This window comes from Primulina huaijiensis, chromosome 2 (genome assembly GCF_012295235.1).
Source record: "Primulina huaijiensis isolate GDHJ02 chromosome 2, ASM1229523v2, whole genome shotgun sequence".
In the NCBI taxonomy this organism is placed as follows: domain Eukaryota; kingdom Viridiplantae; phylum Streptophyta; class Magnoliopsida; order Lamiales; family Gesneriaceae; genus Primulina; species Primulina huaijiensis.
This window is the reverse complement of record NC_133307.1, coordinates 23606851-23628992: the sequence shown is the minus strand read 5'-3', so window position 1 is coordinate 23628992 and position 22142 is coordinate 23606851. Positions and strand designations below refer to the sequence as shown.

General features: G+C 33.6%; 4 protein-coding genes across 8 annotated transcripts; 3 read left to right on the top strand and 1 right to left on the bottom strand.

Annotated features, from left to right (window-relative positions):
• The first annotated feature begins 1328 nt into the window (after nucleotides 1–1328).
• LOC140970707 (uncharacterized) lies at nucleotides 1329–6465 on the top strand. Of its 3 annotated transcripts, XM_073432571.1 has the most exons (13): nucleotides 1329–1461; nucleotides 1597–1798; nucleotides 2314–2388; nucleotides 2543–2644; nucleotides 2731–2762; nucleotides 2904–3017; nucleotides 3129–3243; nucleotides 3358–3548; nucleotides 3634–3750; nucleotides 4071–4151; nucleotides 4366–4598; nucleotides 4994–5033; nucleotides 5607–6465. In XM_073432571.1, exons 1-13 carry the CDS (start codon nucleotides 1408–1410, stop codon nucleotides 6192–6194), a joined length of 1944 nt encoding a protein of 647 aa, XP_073288672.1. In that variant the 5' UTR covers nucleotides 1329–1407; the 3' UTR covers nucleotides 6195–6465. The 3 variants fall into 3 exon arrangements, with proteins under 3 accessions (XP_073288672.1, XP_073288673.1, XP_073288674.1); XM_073432572.1 differs by lacking the exon at nucleotides 1329–1461 and having other exon boundaries at nucleotides 1725–1798; nucleotides 2314–2428; XM_073432573.1 differs by lacking the exons at nucleotides 1329–1461; nucleotides 2543–2644 and having other exon boundaries at nucleotides 1745–1798; nucleotides 2645–2762.
• Nucleotides 6466–6826: 361 nt separating this feature from the next.
• Nucleotides 6827–9382, top strand: LOC140970709 (LIM domain-containing protein PLIM2b-like). The gene is made up of 5 exons (XM_073432574.1): nucleotides 6827–7422; nucleotides 7947–8046; nucleotides 8195–8220; nucleotides 8391–8480; nucleotides 8968–9382. Exons 1-5 carry the CDS (start codon nucleotides 7282–7284, stop codon nucleotides 9271–9273), a joined length of 663 nt encoding a protein of 220 aa, XP_073288675.1. The 5' UTR covers nucleotides 6827–7281; the 3' UTR covers nucleotides 9274–9382.
• A 173-nt stretch (nucleotides 9383–9555) lies between these two features.
• Nucleotides 9556–12898, top strand: LOC140970705 (bifunctional protein FolD 4, chloroplastic-like). Of its 3 annotated transcripts, none has more exons than XM_073432569.1 (5): nucleotides 9556–9785; nucleotides 10701–11026; nucleotides 11509–11745; nucleotides 11837–12004; nucleotides 12096–12898. In XM_073432569.1, exons 1-5 carry the CDS (start codon nucleotides 9629–9631, stop codon nucleotides 12354–12356), a joined length of 1149 nt encoding a protein of 382 aa, XP_073288670.1. In that variant the 5' UTR covers nucleotides 9556–9628; the 3' UTR covers nucleotides 12357–12898. The 3 variants fall into 3 exon arrangements, with proteins under 3 accessions (XP_073288670.1, XP_073288671.1, XP_073288669.1); XM_073432570.1 differs by having other exon boundaries at nucleotides 9556–9809; nucleotides 11554–11745; XM_073432568.1 differs by having other exon boundaries at nucleotides 9556–9809.
• Nucleotides 12899–13498: 600 nt separating this feature from the next.
• LOC140970704 ((+)-neomenthol dehydrogenase-like) lies at nucleotides 13499–15513 on the bottom strand. Its single transcript, XM_073432567.1, has 5 exons — nucleotides 15455–15513; nucleotides 15008–15257; nucleotides 14524–14625; nucleotides 14256–14432; nucleotides 13499–14053 (listed from the first exon to the last, which is right to left on the bottom strand). Exons 1-5 carry the CDS (start codon nucleotides 15487–15489, stop codon nucleotides 13676–13678), a joined length of 942 nt encoding a protein of 313 aa, XP_073288668.1. The 5' UTR covers nucleotides 15490–15513; the 3' UTR covers nucleotides 13499–13675.
• Nucleotides 15514–22142: the final 6629 nt, after the last annotated feature.

Sequence of the window (22142 nt, the reverse complement as noted above, 5' to 3'; positions counted from 1 at the left end):
ATAAATTTTAAAATAAAACTTCAACTTTTCACTATAATTTAGTTATTTTTGATACTAATTAAAATAATCATTTTTTATTTATTTCGATTAATTTAGTTATTATGAAAATTTTGGCCCGTTCGTGTTTATTATTGATTGTTGTTGTTTTAGTTATTGTCAGGTTTATTATTATTATTATTATTATTATGAATGTGTTATAGTTCTATTGTTAATAATTCATTTCTTATTACTTTTATTTTATAAATATTGTTTTATTATTTTATTTTATACAAATGATTATTATTATTATTATTGTTGTTCATTTTTTGTTTAAAAAAATAAAATAGGAAAACGTAATTCTATCAACTTGAAAGTGATGATGTAATAGTATAGATTTATATGAAAAAAGTTTTCGGAATTTTTATTTGGAAAGAATTTAGGTTGTATTTGGAATCGCGAATTTGAAGTTATGGTTTCAATCCATTTGTTCGTTTGTGCAAATTTACTTAATAATGAATTTCAAATGAGTATGTCTCTTGTGAGACGGTTTCACGAATCTTTATTTGTGAGACGGGTCAACCCTATCGATATTCAACATAAAAAGTAATACTCTTAGCATAAAAAGTAAAAAATTTTCATGGATGACCCAAATAAGAGATCCGTCTCACAAAATACAACCCGTGAGACCGTCTCACACAAGTTTTTGTCATTTCAAATACTGAAATACTTGTTTTTTGAGTCATTGTAATGTAATTAAAAAATTAATCTCAATGTAGAATCATTTTAAATCGTCCCTTCAAATATTTCTTCAAATCTGAATCATTCAATTCAAACACAATTTTATGAAATTTTGACCGGATTGATTTTCCGCTATGAAACATATGTGAAATATATGCACCATTATTTTCAAAATTTAACCGGACTAGACAATTTGACTGGAAAACCGTCACGGGTCCGATTTAGTCCAAAACATTCTAAAAAACTGTTTTAACGATCGAATCCGATTAAAAAATCGGTCGGACAAGTTATGAAAAAATATTATTTGAAAATTAAATTTCGTTAAAAATATTATTTTAATAATATTAAAATTTATTTAGTATTATTGTTTTTGTTTTTAATTATTATTGATATTTTGAATATATGGATATAGTTATTTAAGATATATTAAAAGTAATATAAAACATCTGTTATTATGAGATTCCTAGAGACCGTAAAAATAATCATATGTTTGATTGGGTCGATATAATTCATATATATAATTATAATCAAATATTTGATATATTGTATATATTTTATATCAATAAAATTGTTTTTTTAATTAAAAAAAACAAATTATAAATTACAACCTTAGCAATTATCGTTAATATCAATAGTTCGTTAGCAATTCAGTTCTTTCCCCGCACGAAAAAGCTTCGAGTTATCGCATCAATGGAAGGATCAGTCGGTGCAATCCCAGAAACTCACGACTGTGTGATTAAGCTGGTAGTTTTGTTCAATCGCCAAATAATTGAAAAGTTTCGATAAAATTTAGTACCAACTAAATGAGACAATCCAGCGTTTGTTTTAGCTCGTTTCGCCAGTTTTGTGTTTGGATTTGATTATTGTGTTTGCTTGTAGAGAGTGACCCCGAGGAGGCGAAAAGAGAAGGTTACGATCGGATGTGGAGCTGGTTTTGGAGGCGATAGACCAATTGCCGCATTGAGATTGCTCCAAAGAGTGAAAGAGCTGGACTATCTAGTACTTGAGTGCTTAGCGGAGAGAACGCTCGCCGAGCGTTACTGCACGATGCAACTTGGTGGCGAGGGCTACGATCCCCGAAGTGTGTAATTTTATGTTCCTCGTGATGGTTACTGATATTTTTATGACATTAAACGTTTCAGGAATGTTTTTGCCTTTAGCTTTATACTTTCTGTCATTTATCGATATTGTTGAAGCGACCATATTTGCGGTTGAAGGAAAACTATTAATAGAATGGAGATAAATGGACGAAGGATATTAAAAAGAAGTGCGTAACTCAAAACTTACTAATATGGCAAAATGCCTTTGCTTGAATTTTCTCATAAATTAGACTGGAATTTGCAAGATACAGCTATTGTGCACCTATTTTGCATGTGGGATACAATTCATGGGAAATAAAGGCGGTTAACAGAAACATAATGTACAAATTTGAAATGGAAAATGTTGTGGATCGTCCTGACACTATGATACCGATCTTGAACTTTGTGTCATTCAAATGGAGCTATAGGTATCCTGGTGTTATTTGTTATGATGCATTGCAGCAAAAGCTTAACCCTGTTTTTTACTGTATATTCGCTGAAAGTTGTCAATTTCCAGTTTCCGAGTGGATGCAGTTGCTTCTACCTCTGGCTGTGGAACGAGGAGTCTGCATTATTACCAATATGGGTGCAAGTGAGTACAGAAGGAGCTATCCATAATTTTCCATCAATGGGTAGCATCCATACTGTTGGCTTTCCTCATCATTATTATGTTAATAATATTCAATGCTTTGAACTTCTCTTGCTTGTATTAATTCATTATCATTTTTTTTCTCACCCATGAGAAGAGAATCCATATGGTGCTCAGCAAGAGGTTTTGAACATTGCTAGCAAGCTGGGGATAAATATAAGTGTTGGCCTGGCTTATCAATCATCTGTTTCGAATATAGGTATTCTTCGATGTCTGGAGAAGATAATAAATCAATATCCTGTGAAACAAAATTAGAGTTAATTATATTCTTTTGGATGCATCCAGGCCTGGATGATCACCTGAAATATGTTGATATTGTAAGATTTTGGAACTCATTAATTGCGTCTCTCAAGGGCATGGTTGTATCATTTATATCTGATGTTGTGAGCTTGCAATTTGTGTGGCGCCTGTGAAATCTGGTTCACTTTTTTCCTGCTGCTGAATGCTGATCCATGCAGGACGTCAGTGTCTATCTTGGGGCAGCTCCTTTAGTTGAATGCCTCGAGAGGTACACACCAGATGTAATAATTACTTCTCGTGTTGCGGATGCGTCTTTATTCTTAGGTCCGATGGTATGGATTTAAATCATACTTTGATATATTCAATGTTCTTCAGTGGAAAAGGGTTTTTTCTAATTTGTTTCACAAACTTTGACTTGATAAATGCTTTTTCGGTTTGATCAGGTATTTGAATTAGGATGGAACTGGAATGAGCTGCAGCTCCTGGCACAAGGTTCTTTGGCAGGCCACCTGCTGGAATGTGGTTGTCAACTCACCGGGGGTTATTATATGCATCCAGGTGATCTTTTGCTATGGAACCATGTGGTGATGTAAATATTCAAGTGCACCATTAAGCTTTTTGATAATAGAAAACATTGTTTGACAAAAGATTGGTGTTAATGTTCTGTTTCAGGCGATAGATATCGAAACATGTCTTTCCAAAATTTGCTTGATTTATCTCTTCCATTTGCGGAAGTTACTTTTGATGGGACTGTATCTGTAGCAAAGGCAGAAGGCACCGGTGGGGTTATAAATTTTTGTACTTGTGCTGAACAGCTTCTATATGAAATTGGAGATCCCAGTGCTTATATAACTCCAGATGTGGTAATTTAAGTTGCCTATTGTATTTTTTCTAAAATCCAGCGTATGGGTGGAATAAATGATAATAGACACTTTGTTCTGTAAACAGATTATAGACATTCAAAATGTTACATTTCAACCATTGTCTAATAGCAAAGTCCTCTGCTCAGGAGCGAAGCCTTCTGTTGAACCGGTACCTCAAAAGTTGTTGTGCCTGGGATCAAAGGTAATCTCCCCTCTATCTCCCATAAAAGGTGTATAAACAAGCTAGTTCCTCGTGCACACACATAGTACTGTACCTTAGTGTTTGTTTGATATTAAAGATAGGCATTTACGGCACGGTACGTTTACTCTATATAGTTATCCAATTTTTGTGGGTGAGGTCTTAAGCAGTTTCTCTCAGTCACAAAAGTTCTTGAGAACATCTTTTGTTCAATCTGGATATCAATCTCCGAGCAATTGTCTTTCTTGGTGGTTATGTCCCCTACTTAAGCAGATTAAAACATTGTTTTTTTCTTTCTTATGCCATTCCTATCCTGTTTTCAGGATTCTGGGTGGAAAGGTTGGGGAGAAATATCTTATGGAGGTCATGAATCTATACAACGTGCTAAAGCTGCTGAATTTCTGGTAAATAGTTTCCTAGAAATTAACATAACCATGTTCTTCTATTGCAAAAGGATGGCTTAATATTTTACTGCCAAAGCTACTTCGTGAATGGATTTATCATCTGGCACGTTGTAAAGGCAAAGATATTGACTTTAATTTCCAATTTGGTTCTTAATCAGTCAGACATGATTTATACAAACTCTACCTGATATAATTATTTAACCTTTTGCATCAGGTTAGGGCTTGGATTGATGAAATATATCCTGGCATAAGCAGCAGCATTTTTTCATATATTATTGGTCTGGATAGCCTGAAGGCGTCGAGCATCGATGATACATTCCCAAAGAACATTAAAGATATTAGATTCCGGATGGATGGAGTGTTTGAGAAAGAGGAGCATGCAGTGCAGTTTACAAAGGAGTTTACGGCTTTGTACACCAACGGCCCCGCGGGTGGCGGTGGCATCAGGTCATTTTCAAGATACTGCATCAAATCAAATTTTATCAGAAAATCGGTTTGAACTGGATCTTTCGTCATTACCAGATGTTTACTAATATAAAAATGCTTGATTGGTTGTTTATTGTGATACAGATTCATAATCAAATGAATAACCTGAAATACCATATATACCAAGTCATTATTAACTAAGATGTAGGAGGTTTGTTTTTGCAGAATGTTTGTTGTGAAATGATTATCGTAAAGTCAAAGCTGCAGGCATGCTGTTACTTGATTGTTTCTTCATCGTTTTGCATCTTGTCTCGCGATCTAATTTTTACTTTGAATTTGATATATTAATTTCTAAACATATGTTTTATAATTTACTATTTCTGTTGATAACAATACTGTTCACTTTCTTAATGCAGCACTGGATGCAGAAAAGAAATTTTCCTCGAAAAAGGATTGGTACCTCCCTTTTCTCTATGCGTGAGCATCATTGGCGGCTTGCATGTGTTCCTATTTAACTAGTTTTTGAGAGGTGGTGTCATTGTTGTTTTTTATGAAACTACTGAATTCAGTTTTACTGCTTCAGAAGTATCTGCTCCTTTACATCCTTGAACTTCTCACCTGATGGAGCGTTACCTGTTCCAGCATAATTGATGCATCATAAATTATCAATCTTCATAGTTTCCTCTGTGATTTTGGAAATATTAAAAACAAAAGTGATGAACATATTTTATAGTTTACGAAACCCATTGAAGAAAGCATTAGCCATGACACTCCTCGGCAGGCTAATATAGCTGTAGAGCCACGTGTAATGATGATAACTGATTTGAACATAGTCGAAGATGTAGAAGATTACTTATTGTACCTGTTGTTAACCACTTGGATGGTGTTTTAGGGGAGATTGTGGACCCTCATGTATCAAATCTGCGTTTACTTGCCATATAAGCTTGTCATTTTATGATCACTCGTATGTTTTTACTAGGCAGCATCATCAACGTAGAATTGGATAAATACGTTATTTTGGTCATCCAGGTAGATCGTAAGCACGTCCATTGGCAAATAGGAGCGGCCAGGAACAACACATTCAACTCAACCGATCAGAAAACCAGTATCTCATCACGTGCAACGCAGAAGCATACTTACAATGAACCAAACTTGCTATGTATCAAAAAAGGAACCACTGACAATTTGAGCAAAGAGTCGTCATATACAGAACCTCAGCTCTCTGCTGCCCCATCAGGCATAAAGATTCCTCTATACACCGTAGCTCATTGCAGGGCCGGTGACAAAGGAAATGATCTCAACTTCTCCTTGATCCCGCATTTTCTACCTGATGTCGAGAGGCTAAAGGCTATCGTGACACCAACATGGGTAAGAAAAGTCGTCTCGACTCTTTTAAATCCATCTTCTTTTCTTGAACAAGATGATATAGATAGAAGAGACGAGTGGGCCGATGAAAATGTTAAGGTGGAGATTTACGAAGTTAAAGGGGTTTGTTCGCTAAACGTTGTGGTACGTAACATTCTGGATGGAGGCGTAAATTGCTCCAGAAGAATTGATAGACATGGAAAGACCACATCTGATGTCATACTAAGCCAGAAGGTCGTGTTGCCGCCATGATAAGCCGTTTGGGTACCTTTCTATGCTTGCCATTAGCCACTTTCATTTCAAATTCGCGTCTCAGACTCACATTAGTTATCTGGCGAGCATGAATCATTAAAAGATTTATATTGATGTTACATGCGAGTTACGAATCTTTCATTTTATTTTACTATTAGAAATAGATAAAACATAGATCAGTTAGCCGATTGAGTTCAACCTACTTTGAAATTTTTTATGTGGGATAAAGCATGGATTACATGAATTTGGATGACGACCTTTGTATCTTCAATGGGGTATTTCCGTTACCCCTACTTCAGGATCTTATTTACCCAATTACTCGTAATAATCCATACAAAATATTTTGGGTCAACTGTCTTTGAATTTCATTCCCTTAAGGTTTTATGTACATTCACTTGAAAATGTTATCTACGTTGACCAGTGAATAAATGCGACATAAATGATAAGAAAATACTCCCGTGCACCAATTTTTCTATCTATAATGGCCTACGGATTAAAAGACGTTCACGCATATCAATTATAAAGAGGCACCTATCAGATATTTTATATCATGCAATCGCATGATCTAATGTATAATACGTCATGGCATAGAACGGAAAAGTTTCAAATTATATTTAAGGTAGCAATCCGATGATGCATTTAAGGGTGAATATTTAATAATACTTGGTGTAAAATAGATTAATGAGATTCAAGTGAATTGGCCTATCCGAATCGACCATAAACTACAGCACTTAACCCCAAATAGCTAATGGAGTAAATTTCAAAGGGTATTTTTCCCGGAGTCGGATCATCAGCCTATTTTCTCTCCACTTTAAGTGGATTCTCACAGCGTTTAATAATCCTTACATTCCTTCACAACAATGGGATCTCCTATCACGTGTCATCAATACCCTTCAAACTTCAATTTCCATCCACTCCAAATTGAAAAATCAGAAAGAAAAGTTAACAAGTCTCTCTGTTTTCATCTTCACGAAGCAGATTATTTAATTTTGTATGGGTGCCAATGGCTAAGAGTTGGGAATATTATTTAGAATTGTTCTTCTGAGGGAAAAATATATACGAAGTGTAGAATAGAAGAGGAAAGGAGATGGCATCAGCATTTACAGGAACATTGGATAAGTGCAAGGCATGTGACAAGACTGTATACTTTGTCGATCTGTTGTCAGCAGATGGTGCAACTTTTCATAAATCTTGCTTCAAATGCAGCCATTGTAAAGGCACTCTTGTGGTAATATAGCATATTCTCAACTATTCGACAACCTATCTCACGGTCATATACTCTGTCTTGTATTATACAAGGACGAGCAGAATATTTGCTTCTTCAAATCAAGAAAATTATTATTTTTTTTAAATGTCATGTTTATCCCATCAAAATATATTTGCTCTGTGTTTGTATGTTGGCTAGTTCGACTCTACCCTTCCGACATTGATCCAATGATATACAATGAGTTACACATGATTTTTCTTGTTGAGCGGTGCACTGAGCAACGTGAAAAATCAAATGTGTTTCGTATCATACCATTGGATGAAAGCTTATAGCAATATCTACGGGGTATGATCGAATAAATCATGTTTGTCATTGCTGATAAAACTTCCTAGGGGGTAGAATGCCATGTAGGTAAAACTGCATTGATGGTTAAGGTGCAATTTTCTCATTTTATTATATTTGTGCATTAAAAGATGAATTATTTTGGGATTTGTGGCATGAAAATTGAAAATTGTAATGTTTATGCTGGCAATGCTTGACGGCAGATGAGTAACTATTCCTCAATGGATGGAGTCCTGTTTTGCAAGGCTCACTTTGAACAACTATTCAAGGAGTCGGGAAATTTTAGCAAGAACTTTCAAAATGGTAAATGAATTGCATCCTCTTTTCTAAGCATCAAGGAGTTTTATATCATCTGATTGTTGATTTTTTATATTATCATTTGATTTAAACTTTTCTTGCGTTTTCACTTACATTTTTTTCTTGGGCCATTGATGGATCTTCATTTACACAGCAAAATCGGACAAGGACAATTCCACGGTATGTTCGTTCCTAACACTCCATTCGATTACTCTTCTAATGTATAAAATCATCACAAGTAGATAATAAAAACAAAAATATTCGATTTTCGAATACAGAAATATTAGTTTACGGCGACGATTTTGGCGAATTGGTGAGAAATAATTGTTATATGGTATTGAATCATGCAGTCAAAGGCACCAAGCAAGGTCTCCGCCATGTTCTGTGGAACCCAAGACAAATGCCCAGCTTGTCACAAAACTGTGTACCCATTTGAAAAGGTTTGACAATTTAATATTCATAAAAACTCTTGTGCGACGGTCTCACAGGTCGTATTTTGTGAGACAGATCTCTTATTTGGGTCATCCATGAAAAAGTATTACTTTTTATGCTAAGAGTATTACTTTTTATTGTGAATATCGATAGAGTTGACCCGTCTCACAGATAAAAATCTGTTTGACCGTCTCACAAGAGACTTACTCTTTAATATTTTCTGATTTCTAAACATAATTAGGTAAAATTACATGGACGAACTTTGAAATCTTATAAAAATCTCTTTAAAAAATTTATATATCATTACAAATATTTTTTTACATGTAAATTCTGCATAACAACGAGTGTGTTACGATATTTATTAAGTAAAAAAAAAAAATTTGCTGAAGGCTCATATAATCTATATAACATGAATAAAGAAAAATTTTACTATTTAAACTATTCGTCAAAACGTTTTTTTAGAGCTTTATAACAAAAGATTGCTAAAAAAAATAGGTGACCATGGAAGGAGAATCATTCCATAAGCCATGTTTCAAATGTGCTCATGGGGGCTGTCATCTTACGCACTCATCATATGCTGCTTTGGATGGAATCCTATATTGCAAAGTTCATTTTCAGCAACTCTTCATGGAGAAAGGAAGTTACCAACATGTCCTCGATGCAGCCAGTAACAAGAAAAGTGCCGTTGAGCCGGTCGAACCCACGGGGATCGAGGTGGAAATCAATGAACACGAACAGTCGAACGCAGACGACGAGAATGGTCCTGATTCAGATCACGAGAAGGCACATGAACAATCTTAAGAATTGTCGATTGAACTTGTCAACAAATTTTATAGATATATTTATAATTTTGAGTATTTATTTTATATTTCTCAATTAATTGTAAAACGTTATTTTCTTTTTTGTGCAATTCATAATTTGGTGAAATCTACTTTTATTTAACTAATTTATCATGGCTTATGGTTCATTTCAGAAATGCATGTCACTCTTTAGAGATGTTAATAAATATTATATATATTTATAAATCTCAAAAAAATAATTATATATATCTCTCTCAAAGAAATAAAAATCGCAATTTTTTGTTTTTATTATTAATGGCTAGTGATTATCGATATTCAATTCTCTTGCGAGAGGTCAAACGTGGAGCTGCGGCGTCATGTACGGAAAACTCGGTCGTAAGGCGGCCTTCGCCGCCGCGATGATCAGCACCACCAGCCGCTCCTCCGTCCACGGGTGCAGTTATGGGTTGCGCAGAGTTTATCCTATGACTAATGTCCACGCGGCGCCTATTCGAAGCCCTTTGGCTCCCGCAAGTAGAACTTTCAACACGGATGCCCGTACCTCATTTTTTCTTTTTTTCTTTTTTTCTTTTTTGTACTTCTAATTCATGATCCATGGAAATTTTTATGATTCCTTATTTATTTATTTTACGTGTTGTTATTATCATTTAGTAATTTGCGAGCTATTATGTTGGGATTCGAGTCTCGAGAGGTTGATGTGTACATCAAGAATTGGGAGATAATCAACCAATTATCTAACTTTTGCATTTTTATGTCGATCGGGAAGAAGCGTTTGCTTGGATTATGCGTGAAATGAAGTGGGGCGATTTTACTAAAAGTTGGATCTTTAATTTGGTTATGTAGCTTAAATTTGTCAGTTTCTTCAGTAATAACTCAACTGCGGACTGCCTCTTCTGAATGTGACTGAGTATGTGTTCATAGTGACTGAAGATGTACAGTGAAGTAAACATATCTAGTGCTTCTTAGGTCTCGGATTTTAGTTTCTTTCCTATTTTTTTCTTTTTTTTTTGAGATCACTGTTGCTAGAGGCACAAATGGGCAGTATGTCGCAGAGCCTGGATGCAAAGAGCATTGACTTGTGAGGTCCTTGAGAGACAAAATATTATAATCTGAACAGAAAATTTTTTTTGCGCAAATTCATTAAGTTTTAATATGATGTTTCCTTGCACATCACCTTCCCTGAATTTAGAACTGCCTCGAAGGGTATATTGAGCCTCTAAAGCGCACTGAATCTCGTGCTTCATAACCAAGAGGCATGCTTCATCAAAGGGTTGGCTTTGACACGCGTTTGGGTGTAATCACCACATCTCTCAGTGCCTTGAGCCTATTAAGACGCCTTATGTCGTTTAGAAACTCTGTTTGGGGTTGTTTAATAGTTAGGAACATGTGAAGTTGTGACTTCTAAGATTCAATGAAAATCTTTGGCAGCTTCAGTGGTCAAAGAGGGGTCCGCTAAGATTATTGACGGAAATTCAGTGGCCAGAGACATCAGAGATGAAATAGCTACTGAAATATCAAAGATGAAGGAATATTCAGGGGTTGTTCCTGGACTGGGAGTCCTTCTTGTTGGGGACCGAAAAGATTCTGCAACTTACATAGAAAACAGGAAGATAGCCTGCGAAGCTGTAGGAATAAATTCCTATAATGTGCACTTGCCTGAAGACTCCTCAGAACAAGAAGTCCTAAAGTATATCTCAAGGTTCAATGATGATCCTTTAGTCAATGGCATTCTTGTTCAGTTGCCTTTACCTTCTGTAAGCCTCTAAAACCAAGCGTCCTTTGTTCTTTGTGGAATTCTTGTGAGATGTGATACAAGAATGTGACTGTATTTTAAACTCTAAACAAATCCCAAAACCCTTTTTTGTGAAATTTTCAGGATAGTGACATTGATTACGAGCAAGCATGCCTAAATTTCTTTTAGACGCCTACTAAATAAGCCTTAGAGTCCTATATTATATCTGCCTCATATTTTGTATTTATGTCTGCTTGCTGTTGTCTAAGAAATTAAAAGACACCATGCTTTGAATCTCTAATTAGCTTGATGCAAATCTTCTCTAACCATTTGTCTTTGATATTTGGTTTATACATGGTGGTTTAATTTCTGGAGTGCTAGCTTTAATAACAAATTTATCTATTTTATTATAATTCACCTTCTCATCGAGCATGGATATTTGCGCTCATTCAAATGAGTTTTCTGTTCTGTTATTGTACTTAACATCATAATGTGTGTCTCCAGCATATGAATGAGCAGAATATCTTAAATGCTGTTCACATTGAAAAGGATGTGGATGGACTCAACCCGCTGAACATTGGTCTTTTAGCCATGGTAGATAGAGAACCTTTATTTGTTCCATGTACACCCAAAGGATGCATAGAGTTATTGCATAGATATGGGGTTTCTATCGAGGGAAAGAGGGCTGTTGTAATTGGCAGGAGTAATATAGTGGGATTGCCTGCTGCTCTTCTTTTGCAAGTATGTACTTTCTTTATTCATTAAACACTATACAATATTTCTGTAGATGCAACTTGATAGTGATACCCAAATATATTACTTGTTCTGGTAGAGGGAATATGCCACAGTCACTGTCATTCAGCCAGGAACAAAAAATCCCGGGGAGGTGACTAGAGAAGCTGATATTTTAATCTCAGCCGTGGGTCAGCCACACATGGTTAGAGGTAGTTGGATCAAGCATGGTGCGGTTGTCATTGATGTTGGAATTAATCCCGTTGAGGTTAGAAACCTTTTTGCAGGTCTTCTTTTTATCTATCCTGCTTTCACATGTAGTTCAGTAGTAAAAGATGTTGTACCTTCAAACATGGTAGGATAATAGTAGCCCACGAGGCTATCGAATGGTTGGAGATGTCTGTTTCGAGGAAGCAAGCAAAATTGCTTCAGCTATCACCCCAGTCCCTGGTGGAGTTGGACCGATGACCATAGCAATGCTTCTCTCAAATACACTTAGCTCAGCCAAGAGAGCTAATAAATATTTCCAAAATGGGACCAGATCTGCCAATGCTATCAAGAACTGGAGCACTCTATGGTCCGAAACTAACTGTGAAACTGGAGGAACAAAGAATTGGTAATAGATAGGGGTTCGCCAAACCCCCTGCTATAGCGTTGCAGTGTTTAATTGAAGAAGGGAATTTGGTGTCAACCATGAAAAACTTGCAAAACGACCAACAAACTGACAACCTGGTCGAGTGGATTAACTACTGGTGTCTCGTTCTTCATCCCTTTTATCATGGATATCAATACTGGCTATGCTTATTGTTCAGAAGACGATCTATCGGTAGGCCGCACCTGTTCTAAAGCAGCTTGCTGAGTTTGACAGTGCATACATGGTGAAATCCATGGCTGAAACATAACATCCAGGTTTGGATTTTAGGTGAAGATTCTTTATACAACCGTGAAAGATGGATAAGGAAAATACGAAAAAGAGGAAAGAACGACATAGCCTGAAGTGCAAAAATCTTGATGAAATTGGCCTATGCAGCAGCACGTCAATAATATGAGAATGCGTTTCCAAGCATGGGGTTTTAACTCCAACATCGGATCTTTAGTATATTATGATAGGAAAAATATGTATACCCCCTATTATTTTAGTATATTGTGGTTTCTAAACCAATCATTGCGGAAAAATTTAATGTTCGAATTCGGCTGGAAATAGATATATTCGAGATTGAGCTCGATTCAAAGGATTCGAATCAAGGCTCATCTCGAAAGATTCGAACATATTCGCAAGTTATTCGAACTATTGCTCGAAAATAAATATTTGAAAGACTTTAAATATATTTATTTTACATGTATTTATATTATATTAATAAAATATTAAAGTTTGTGAATGATTCACGGACTATCGAATAACATAATTTGGCTTGAGTTCGTCTTGAAAAAAGTTCGAACATGTTTGAGTTTGGTTCCAATTCTATAAATTCGAATTCAAATCAAATATTTTTTTGAAAAGTTCATGAAAAGACTCTGATCGTTTCAGTCCTTAGTGTTGCTTTATCCAAATAATTCATCACAAAGTAGTTTCTGTTTCCTTAAAATAACCCTGAACAGTTGTGGAAAACGAATGTTTTTGTGTTATCCACTTTAAAATTAAACCCCGTAATTTTTTCCCACAAAGAATGTTGCTGTTTTCTTCGTTCCAATTCGATGGTCCTGAAAGTTTAGGATTTCAAAAATTTATCTGGTCCTCTTAGAATGAAAGAAAAATAAAATATCGTGGAACACGTGACATTTATTTCTTGAAAATGAGAAAAATGAGAAGCTTTTAATCCAAAAGCAAAAACAAGAAACAGAAACACGAAATATGCAGTGTCCAGCGAGACTGTTACTTCGCTTGAAACTTTTACGATCAAGAATCGGTGCAAATCACAAGCATGGCAACTCGCTTGTACTAAAAGAACGACACCTCCTTCTGATAAAAGAACAATCCCGACTGCCCTCCATCCGGCAACAACGCTAGGTTTACCGGACCTTCAGCTCCTTCTTCAACAGATAAAGGACCCTGATTGCAAGTCATATGTGTTTGAACAAAACCAGGACAAGCACAGTTGATGCAGAAAGTTGGATATTTTTTAGCCATGATTCTCGTGTATGCAGACAAGGATGCTTTCGAAATCTTGTACGCTGCAACTTGAGTAGGCCATCGATTTGTTTGCAGCGAACCCTCTTCGAAATTCTTGAGGAATTCTTCTATTACTTGGTCTAGTTTCTCTTCTGTGAGGGTTTCTGCATTGCTTAGTATCCCTTTAGCCCATTCATTGGGTAAGAGCTTAAATATCAATGAAAATATATAGTCAATATCAATTTGGAAAACGAAGTTAGACACTTATTTGAATATCAGTTTGTGTTTGGATATCATAATTGAGACACAGCCGAAGCACAAATACTGAAGGTCATATTTTTGGCTTTTCGTAATTGTTTCGATCCGAATGATTAGTGATTAGAGTGATGATCAAGTGCTGCGTGTTCACCTTCAGATTCCCCAAAATGGAAGACACATTGACAATTCTTGGTGAATGAGAGAGTTGTAGGAGGGGAATAAGTGCTTCTGTCATCCTTTTTGCACCATAATAATTGGTTTGAATGCAATCTTTTGCATCCTCCAAACTCTCAATAAATTTTCCATTTTTCAGCTCCACTGGTTCTGCCTGTATGACATCAACAAATCTCATTTACATTTCAAGAAACATATCCAACTAACTATACACACAAACTTTGTATCGTCCTGCAACCAATCACCTCGCGGTCGGAGAAAACGGAAGCAATGTTTCCGTCTACGAGCTCTGAAATAACTAGAGGGTCTCCCTCTATACATATCCCAGCAGTACCTGCATTATTCACCTGCATATATATACTCCAAAATTTTCAAGAAACACATGCACACCACCAAACCAGAGTTGTATACATCAACAGACAAACAAAATAAATTTAAGAATTTCTCAAAATATTCTAAAACCACTTCAACCACTAATTCTATTTCGGTGTAGATTTTGTGGGAAAAAAAAAAACCATAGATAATCCATATAGTACATGAAATTCATCTTCGAACTTTTTATTGCCTAAAAAATAAAGTCATTTATCTAAAATTAATAATAATGCTGATTTTATTTAAAACTATTGATTTATTCTATCAAATATCTATCTATAAATTAACTTGAAAACTCATATAAAATTCAGAAAACCCCAAACAAAATTATTTATTGTTGGAAGATCGAAGTAATACCAAAATATCAAGCTTTCCATGGTTTGTGGTGATGAAATCAACAAGGGAGGCAATGCTAGCAGGGTCAAGAACATCAAGCTGATGCAAGACAACATTATTGGAAAGACCAAACTGCGCATCGAGCTTTTCTTTAGCTTCGATGCCTCTCTTCATATCCCTTGATGTCAATATCACATGTATTCCTCTTGCAGCTAATTGTTTGCATATTTCAAACCCAATCCCTTTATTTCCACCCGTCACCACTGCATATCTATAAATAATAATCCAAATATGTCCAAGTTTGAATATAACTATGATATTGAAACGGTACATCGTACCCATTAATACATGTCTTAATTAGTCTAGTAATATTATACATATGCGATTCGAATAAAGAAATTTATCATAAAATTTATGGTGAAATGTCCAGGAAATAAAGAAAGAAACATTTTAAAAAGAAATCGGTACCTATTTGTCGAGAGGTTTCGGATTGGCTCAGCCATTTGCAAATGATACGGAGATATCGAGGGAGCTAGGTTTCGTTATATATATAAATGATTAATAATATTTTTTTTTAAAAGAACTAAAAACAAAACTAAGGCATCACTAAGTACAGCTAAAACAGCAATATTTGACCTTATTCTAATTGCGTGTGACAATTTTTATCTTATTCTATTAAAAAATTATTGTGCGTAAATTATTGATTATTTTGCAATTTCCATGTGTTGTCACTAGGCGGAAAGTTCAACGATCGATGAGTTGGACGTAAAATATTTAAATTGTTCTCACTTCTAAACATGATTCTCTCCTGACCCATTTTCGGAAGAAATCTCTAAAATAGAGTATGGGTTGGTGCTCCAACCCAACTCCAAATACAATCTTTATTTTGGAGATTATTCCACCAAATTACTGAAATGTCATCATAACAATCGCAAAATAGTCTTTTTGTATTTTTATGTATTTGTTTTGCTCTATTTTATATTATTATATTTCAAATTAATTAATTTTAATGTTAAATAATTTTTATACTTAGTTAATTTATTTTAATTGTTTTATTATTTTCGTGAATTAATTATAAGTATATTGTTTATAATAATCATGAAATGGAAATAATAAACAAGATAATGATCATAAAAATTAATAACATAATTTATTAGAAACACTTATTGTCTATTTAATTTATTTAACTTGATAAACATGCGATTTTTTTATATGATAAACAATAGACAATACTAAACAACATCACAAACAATTAAAAGACATCACCAACAATTTAAAACACACACACACACAACAATAAAGTTAAACGCCGATTTTTGGTAATTGCAAACATAACAATACACTAGTACGGTGGAAGGTCGGACCCTGATGGTGAAGTTCCTCTGAAGAACTGTCCAAAAGGCGTAGAAGTGCTGTCGGAGCCATTCCCCGTTGCCATTCTTTTCTGCCAAATTTTTTGTTGCTCTTTAACCAAATATGCACGGACTGATTTATCAACGCACATGGGGTTCATCATTAGTATTTTATTTTCTTCCTTAAAAGTCATTATCGTATTCCTTTTTTTCTCAACATCAATGAGCTGTTGTCGATGGACCTCAAGCATTCTCCATCACAACCACCATTTTCTCACTACATTTGGCCATTGTGGATAGGTCCTTCAAGTGTTCTTCATTGGCTTTTCTTTTGGATTTGGCCTTTTTTATGTCAATTGGACGTTGAGAATTCTCTCCTGATAGATTATCTTCATCCAGATTTATAGCAAACCCAAATAACCTTGGAGAATTGGGCGTTGGTGATTCTGTGTGGGAGAATAGTCGGACTATGATGAGTCGATATTCCCGTGGTTTGGTATGAAATTAGGTAAAACAGCGCGTGATGGCTTGAACTTCTCTTGGTTTTTAAGTAAAGACCAAACATGATCCAACCACCAAGTCGACCCAGATGATTGCTTAATTAAGGCTTTTGTTTGATCCATCTATAACCAGGTATAATAAGTGAATATAAATATATATTCATATTTGCACTCTCTCGCCTGTGCAAGAGGCGGAAACAAAAAATTATTTTAATTTTGCATTTTGCTGTCGCGTCTATTGCAGGACGGGGCAGTGTATATTTTGTTTTTAAAAAAATTTTAATTTATTTTTGCCACAATTTGATAAATTATTTAAAAATACTAATTTCAAATAAAAAAAATTAAAAAAACTATATTCTGTTAAAAAAACCCTAAGTTGCGGTCTGAAATTACGAATGTGAATATGTGATCCACTTGGTAGTGCATGACATTTACCTTCCAAAACCTTTTAAAATTATTTAAATGATGACATGACATAAAAAGTTATTATAAGAGATCGGGCTTGTAGCCCAATGGTCTCACCCCCTGCCAGAATAGCTTGTTTCCCCGAGTTCGATCCCCCCGCGCGTGAGTTGTAATAAAAAAAAAGTTATTATAAAAAATAAAGATTTAAAAATCATTAAAATTATTATATTTAAATATTTATTCTAACCGAATATTAAAAATCTTATACAAATTCATTCTAGAACTTTTAATTTTAATATAATATCCAAAAAAAATCGCATAAATTATTTAGCACCAAAAAACTTTAATGTGTGTGTATATATACATATATGCACAACTTGTGCTCATTTAGAAAGACGTGAAGGGAAGGTAATGTAAGGAAAAATGTTTCATATCAAAAAAATAATAAACGTGTTAAAATGACGACAGCTATCTATAATTTTTACAAACGGTAAATGTGTCACCTCAACTTTAGAAAATTGAGACACACATGTGTCTCTTCTTTTGACTATCGAGCTTCCGATCAACTCATTGATGTTATGAGAAATGCCTATAAATAGTGGTGATTGAGATATCTAAATACACATCTCATAAGAACAAAAATACACCATTTACGATGAGAGCTGGAGTGTTTAGAAAGTTTCAATCAGAGAAAAACAAAATACTTACAAATTATTCGATGGCTGAAAATAACACTCGATCTGCTTCTCTATATTGTTTATCATATTCATAAATGTGTAGAAACATAATTTTGTTAAGAAATTCTAGCGTTTGGTATCAGAGTCGAGATACATTTACTTTAAAAAATTTTGTTTTCATTTTCTGAAAATCGGATATCGTGAACTTTTGGAGAAAAAATTATTTATGGAAGTTTTGTGTAAGAAACTTGAAACTTAAAGCTTGAAGATCGGATAAAATAATATTAAAAAGTTTACCTGAAAATTTCTTCTGCGTATAATATGTTTCACATTGAAGTTCTTGTTTGAAATCTTGAAAATTGTAGATTTGTTTCTAAATTTTGATATGAAATAAGCAAATAAAAGTAAAAGCATAAATGAGTGCAATTGTTTTATGATATTGAGAGGATAAAGAAGAATACTTGAAAGTTTGCAATCAATTATTTGGGATGGTGATCGGTAATTGAATTCGAAAGCTAAAGGAGATAGCTCGCATTCAATCATTCTCATAAAATAACGTGTAGTGCGTTGAATTTAAAATTAGGCCCACTTAGTATTTGAAATTAATTAATTAATAAATATGTTATAACGTCATATATATAATTCAATATACATATAATATTTGATTAAATAATTCCTACAAATTAAAAGTAGTTCTTAGGTTTCTGTATAACTTAATTGTGCNAATAATTCGTACAAATTAAAAGTAGTTCTTAGGTTTCTGTATAACTTAATTGTGCATAAAAATATTTATTCTGTTTTTTGTGTATAATTTATTGTTTATATATATACTTACAATATTAAGTGGAATAATATTAATGTACTGAAATTAAAATAATAAACATTGCTTATGTTTTTAATATGAGATTTCATAACATTAAAATTCACATTATATTCATATTAAGTTATATAAAGTTGTTTATAATTTTAAATAAACATATAAAGTAAAATGTGAATGTAAAGTAGTTTAATAAAAGGTTTTGGATTCACATAAAAGTGAATAATTAAGTTAAATAATAATTATAATATAACATAAAAAAACATAATCTGAGAAAATTATTCATAGATCGATTTAAACTGCTTCGACTTGTCATTTGTCTCTCACATTGATCTGTCTAGGAGTTAGGTATTTATCATAGCCCTGCCTATCTTTTATGTGAATACTCTTGAAAAATGTCGATCGTGTTACTAAATAATTATTATATAAAACATTAAGTAAATGTAAAATTTTGTTCAACCGTATAATTTTAAATAACTGAGAAATAGCCACATCATCCTTAATTATTAAAAATTATGCATTAAGTGTGTTTGGATCTCATAATGTATATCAATAAATTTCATCTCACATTGATTTTTGTTATATTTATATAACTAATTAGATTAAAATACTAAAAATATATTTTTCTTAATTTACTCACAGGAGTCAAAAGAGAAAATATATTTTGATTCTATCATAAGGTTACGAAAAATTTTTTTATTGAATTAAAATTTTAGTCTATAAACAACATGATTGACATGGATAAAACATGATAATACCTCCTCCCATCTGCCGACAATGCTAGCTTTATAACCGGACCCTCGGCTCATTCTTCGACAGATGAAGAACAAATATTGCAAGTCATATACGTTCCAACAAAACCAGGACAAACACAGTTGATGCAGAAAGTTGGGTTTTTTTAGCCATTATTCTTGTGTATGCAGACAACAAAGCTTTCGAAATTTTGTATGCTGCAACTTGAGTAGGCCATCGCTTTGTTTGCAGCTAAGCCTCTTCGAAATTCTTGATGAAGTCTTCGATTACTTGTTCTATTTTCTCTTCTGCGAGGGTTTCTGCATTGCTCAGCATCCCTTTAGCCCATTCGCTGGGCAAGAGCTTTAATATCAATAAAAAAATATATGAAATCAGTATTGATTTGAGCAGAATTTTAAATGAAGAGGATGGTCTGATAGTCAGGCCATGTAATCAAGAATGATCTGTAATTAGAATGAAGTGATCTTTACCCTCAAATTCCCCAAAATGGAAGTCACGTTGGCAATTCTTGGTCATGAATGAGAAAGTTGTATGAGGGGAATGAGTGCTTCTGTCATCCTTTTTGCACCATAATAGTTGGTTTGAATGCAATCTTTTGCATCCCCCAAACTCTCCATAAATTTTCCATTTTTCAGCTCCACTGGTTCTGTCTGTATCACATCAACAAATCTCATTTACATTTCATGATACATAACTAATGGGAAAATTATAATTTTGGTTCTTAATATCCGGCTCTAAGCGATTTTGATCATCTATGTTATCAAATTTAACAATTTTACTTGTAATTTTTACCACATGGTGTTGATATAGCATGTTGATGTGACATTTACATAGCACCGACGTGTTTAGCGTCGTAAGCACTTCCATGAGAAAAAAGACTAAATTTGCAAAATAAAAGACAAATTGTCAAACAAAAATCGCAGAGAGATAAAATAAAAAACAATAAAATACAATTTTCCTTTTAACTAACTATAGTATGACACAAACTTAAATTAGCCTCATTCAATGCATAAATTTGTGTATAAACAATTACCTCTCCCTGGGAGAAAACGGAAGCCATGTTTTTCTCTACGAGCTGTCGAATAGTCCCTCTACATCTATCCCAGTCATCCCTGCATACATACGCTCCAAAATTTCAGGAAAAACATACATGATATGGTATAATTGTTTTTTAATCTCTTCCTTAATAATCTTTATCATGTGTTTGACATGCATGATTAAGATTGTGACAGAAATTCAACCTGTAAATATTATTATCCACATTTTGTTGTTCAAATAATCCATTAGGAGAGGAGGGATGATGCTTGATTAATTTATTTTTTTCTTATGATATCTTGATATAAAAGATAAATTAATATTGATTGATTACTCATTTTTGTTGCTTTATCTCGTGAATTTGGTCAAGTTCTACAAAGAGTGGTAGTACTGTTATACATTATTATCTTATCTATGAATATTGATTTAACATCTTTATATTACTCTTCATTCATTTTCACATCCACGAGCCAAGTCTAAAGTTTAAAATAATTAGAAATTTAACAAATTTAGTCATATTTAAATATAGTTTATGATATGTATAATATTATAACATTATTGCCACATCAGAAAAATTATCATAATTTTCAAAAAAAAAAAAAAANCTATAGCTGATGTTAATGGTACAACTCAAATCTTTTAAACTGCACAGCAGCACAAGCATCACGGTTTAATTACTCTACCAAGCAGAGACAATTATTGCATCCAACAATCTCCCTCTCAATAATTGCACTTTATGCAATCAATGGGAATCGAACCCGTGACCTTGGCTCTGATACCAATTGTAGGACCGAGCGCTTGCTGCTTTACCAAAAGCTATAGCTGGTGGTAATAGTGCAACTCAAATCTTTTAAACTGCACAGCAGCACAAGCAATACGGTTCGATCGTTCTACCAAGCATAGATAATTATTGCACCCAACACATACCAAAAATGCAAATTTCTCTTCGTTTTTTGAGAGGCCAAATTTCTCTTATCTATATTATATATGACATTTGAGTCATAATAGAGACAAAACATTGTCTTAGTGTAATTTTTTAGAATCTTCAAAATACCTCAATTTCTATTTTAACCCCTTTTTTTGCATAAAAAATTAAACTTATGTAAAAAATTCTAAAGAACTTGTATTAAATATACGAAAATTATAAAATTTATTTTTTAACAATAGTAATTATTTTAAAAAATGGGTAATTTGCATTCTATCTCTCATAAACTTCATGTATTTGACATTCACCTCGGGTTTTTGTTTAAAATTAATTTAATTTTTTTTTTCAAAAATAAAATGTATGGTGAAGATTTGCAAAAACAAGGCAAAAATCCACCAGAAAACAATAATAATTAAAAATAATAATAACATATTTTTTTTAAAAAAAAAATATGTAAATGTCAAATGCATAAAATATAGAAAAAATGAAAGCAAATAACCCATAAAAAGACTACTTTTAATAACGCACTAAACATTGATCTGATTGTGTCATTTATCTACCAATGTAAAACACTCGTCCAACCTCGTTTATATATCCCATCTTTTTTTAATTTTTTGCACAAACAATGGACCACTGCCAATTTTTTCCAAATTGTTTTCAAAAATGTAATAAACCATTTTAGTCCCTCGATC

Bases quoted from the DNA above. Each gene is read 5' to 3' on its own strand.
- LOC140970705 (XM_073432568.1), top strand. From the start codon at position 9,629: ATGTACGGAAAACTCGGTCGTAAGGCGGCCTTCGCCGCCGCGATGATC. The intron at 9,810-10,700 runs GTACCTCATTTT...AATCTTTGGCAG, and splicing joins AACTTTCAACACGGATGCCC to CTTCAGTGGTCAAAGAGGGG. The intron at 11,746-11,836 runs GTATGTACTTTC...TTGTTCTGGTAG, and splicing joins CTGCTGCTCTTCTTTTGCAA to AGGGAATATGCCACAGTCAC.
- LOC140970709 (XM_073432574.1), top strand. From the start codon at position 7,282: ATGGCATCAGCATTTACAGGAACATTGGATAAGTGCAAGGCATGTGAC. The intron at 7,423-7,946 runs GTAATATAGCAT...GCTTGACGGCAG, and splicing joins ATTGTAAAGGCACTCTTGTG to ATGAGTAACTATTCCTCAAT. The intron at 8,221-8,390 runs GTATGTTCGTTC...TGAATCATGCAG, and splicing joins CGGACAAGGACAATTCCACG to TCAAAGGCACCAAGCAAGGT.
- LOC140970704 (XM_073432567.1), bottom strand. From the start codon at position 15,489: ATGGCTGAGCCAATCCGAAACCTCTCGACAAATAG. The intron at 14,433-14,523 runs GTGATTGGTTGC...GATGTCATACAG, and splicing joins CCGTTTTCTCCGACCGCGAG to GCAGAACCAGTGGAGCTGAA. The intron at 14,054-14,255 runs GTGAACACGCAG...TTGATATTTAAG, and splicing joins CCATTTTGGGGAATCTGAAG to CTCTTACCCAATGAATGGGC.
- LOC140970707 (XM_073432571.1), top strand. From the start codon at position 1,408: ATGGAAGGATCAGTCGGTGCAATCCCAGAAACTCACGACTGTGTGATT. The intron at 3,244-3,357 runs GTGATCTTTTGC...GTTCTGTTTCAG, and splicing joins GGGTTATTATATGCATCCAG to GCGATAGATATCGAAACATG. The intron at 5,034-5,606 runs GTACCTCCCTTT...TTGGTCATCCAG, and splicing joins TTTTCCTCGAAAAAGGATTG to GTAGATCGTAAGCACGTCCA.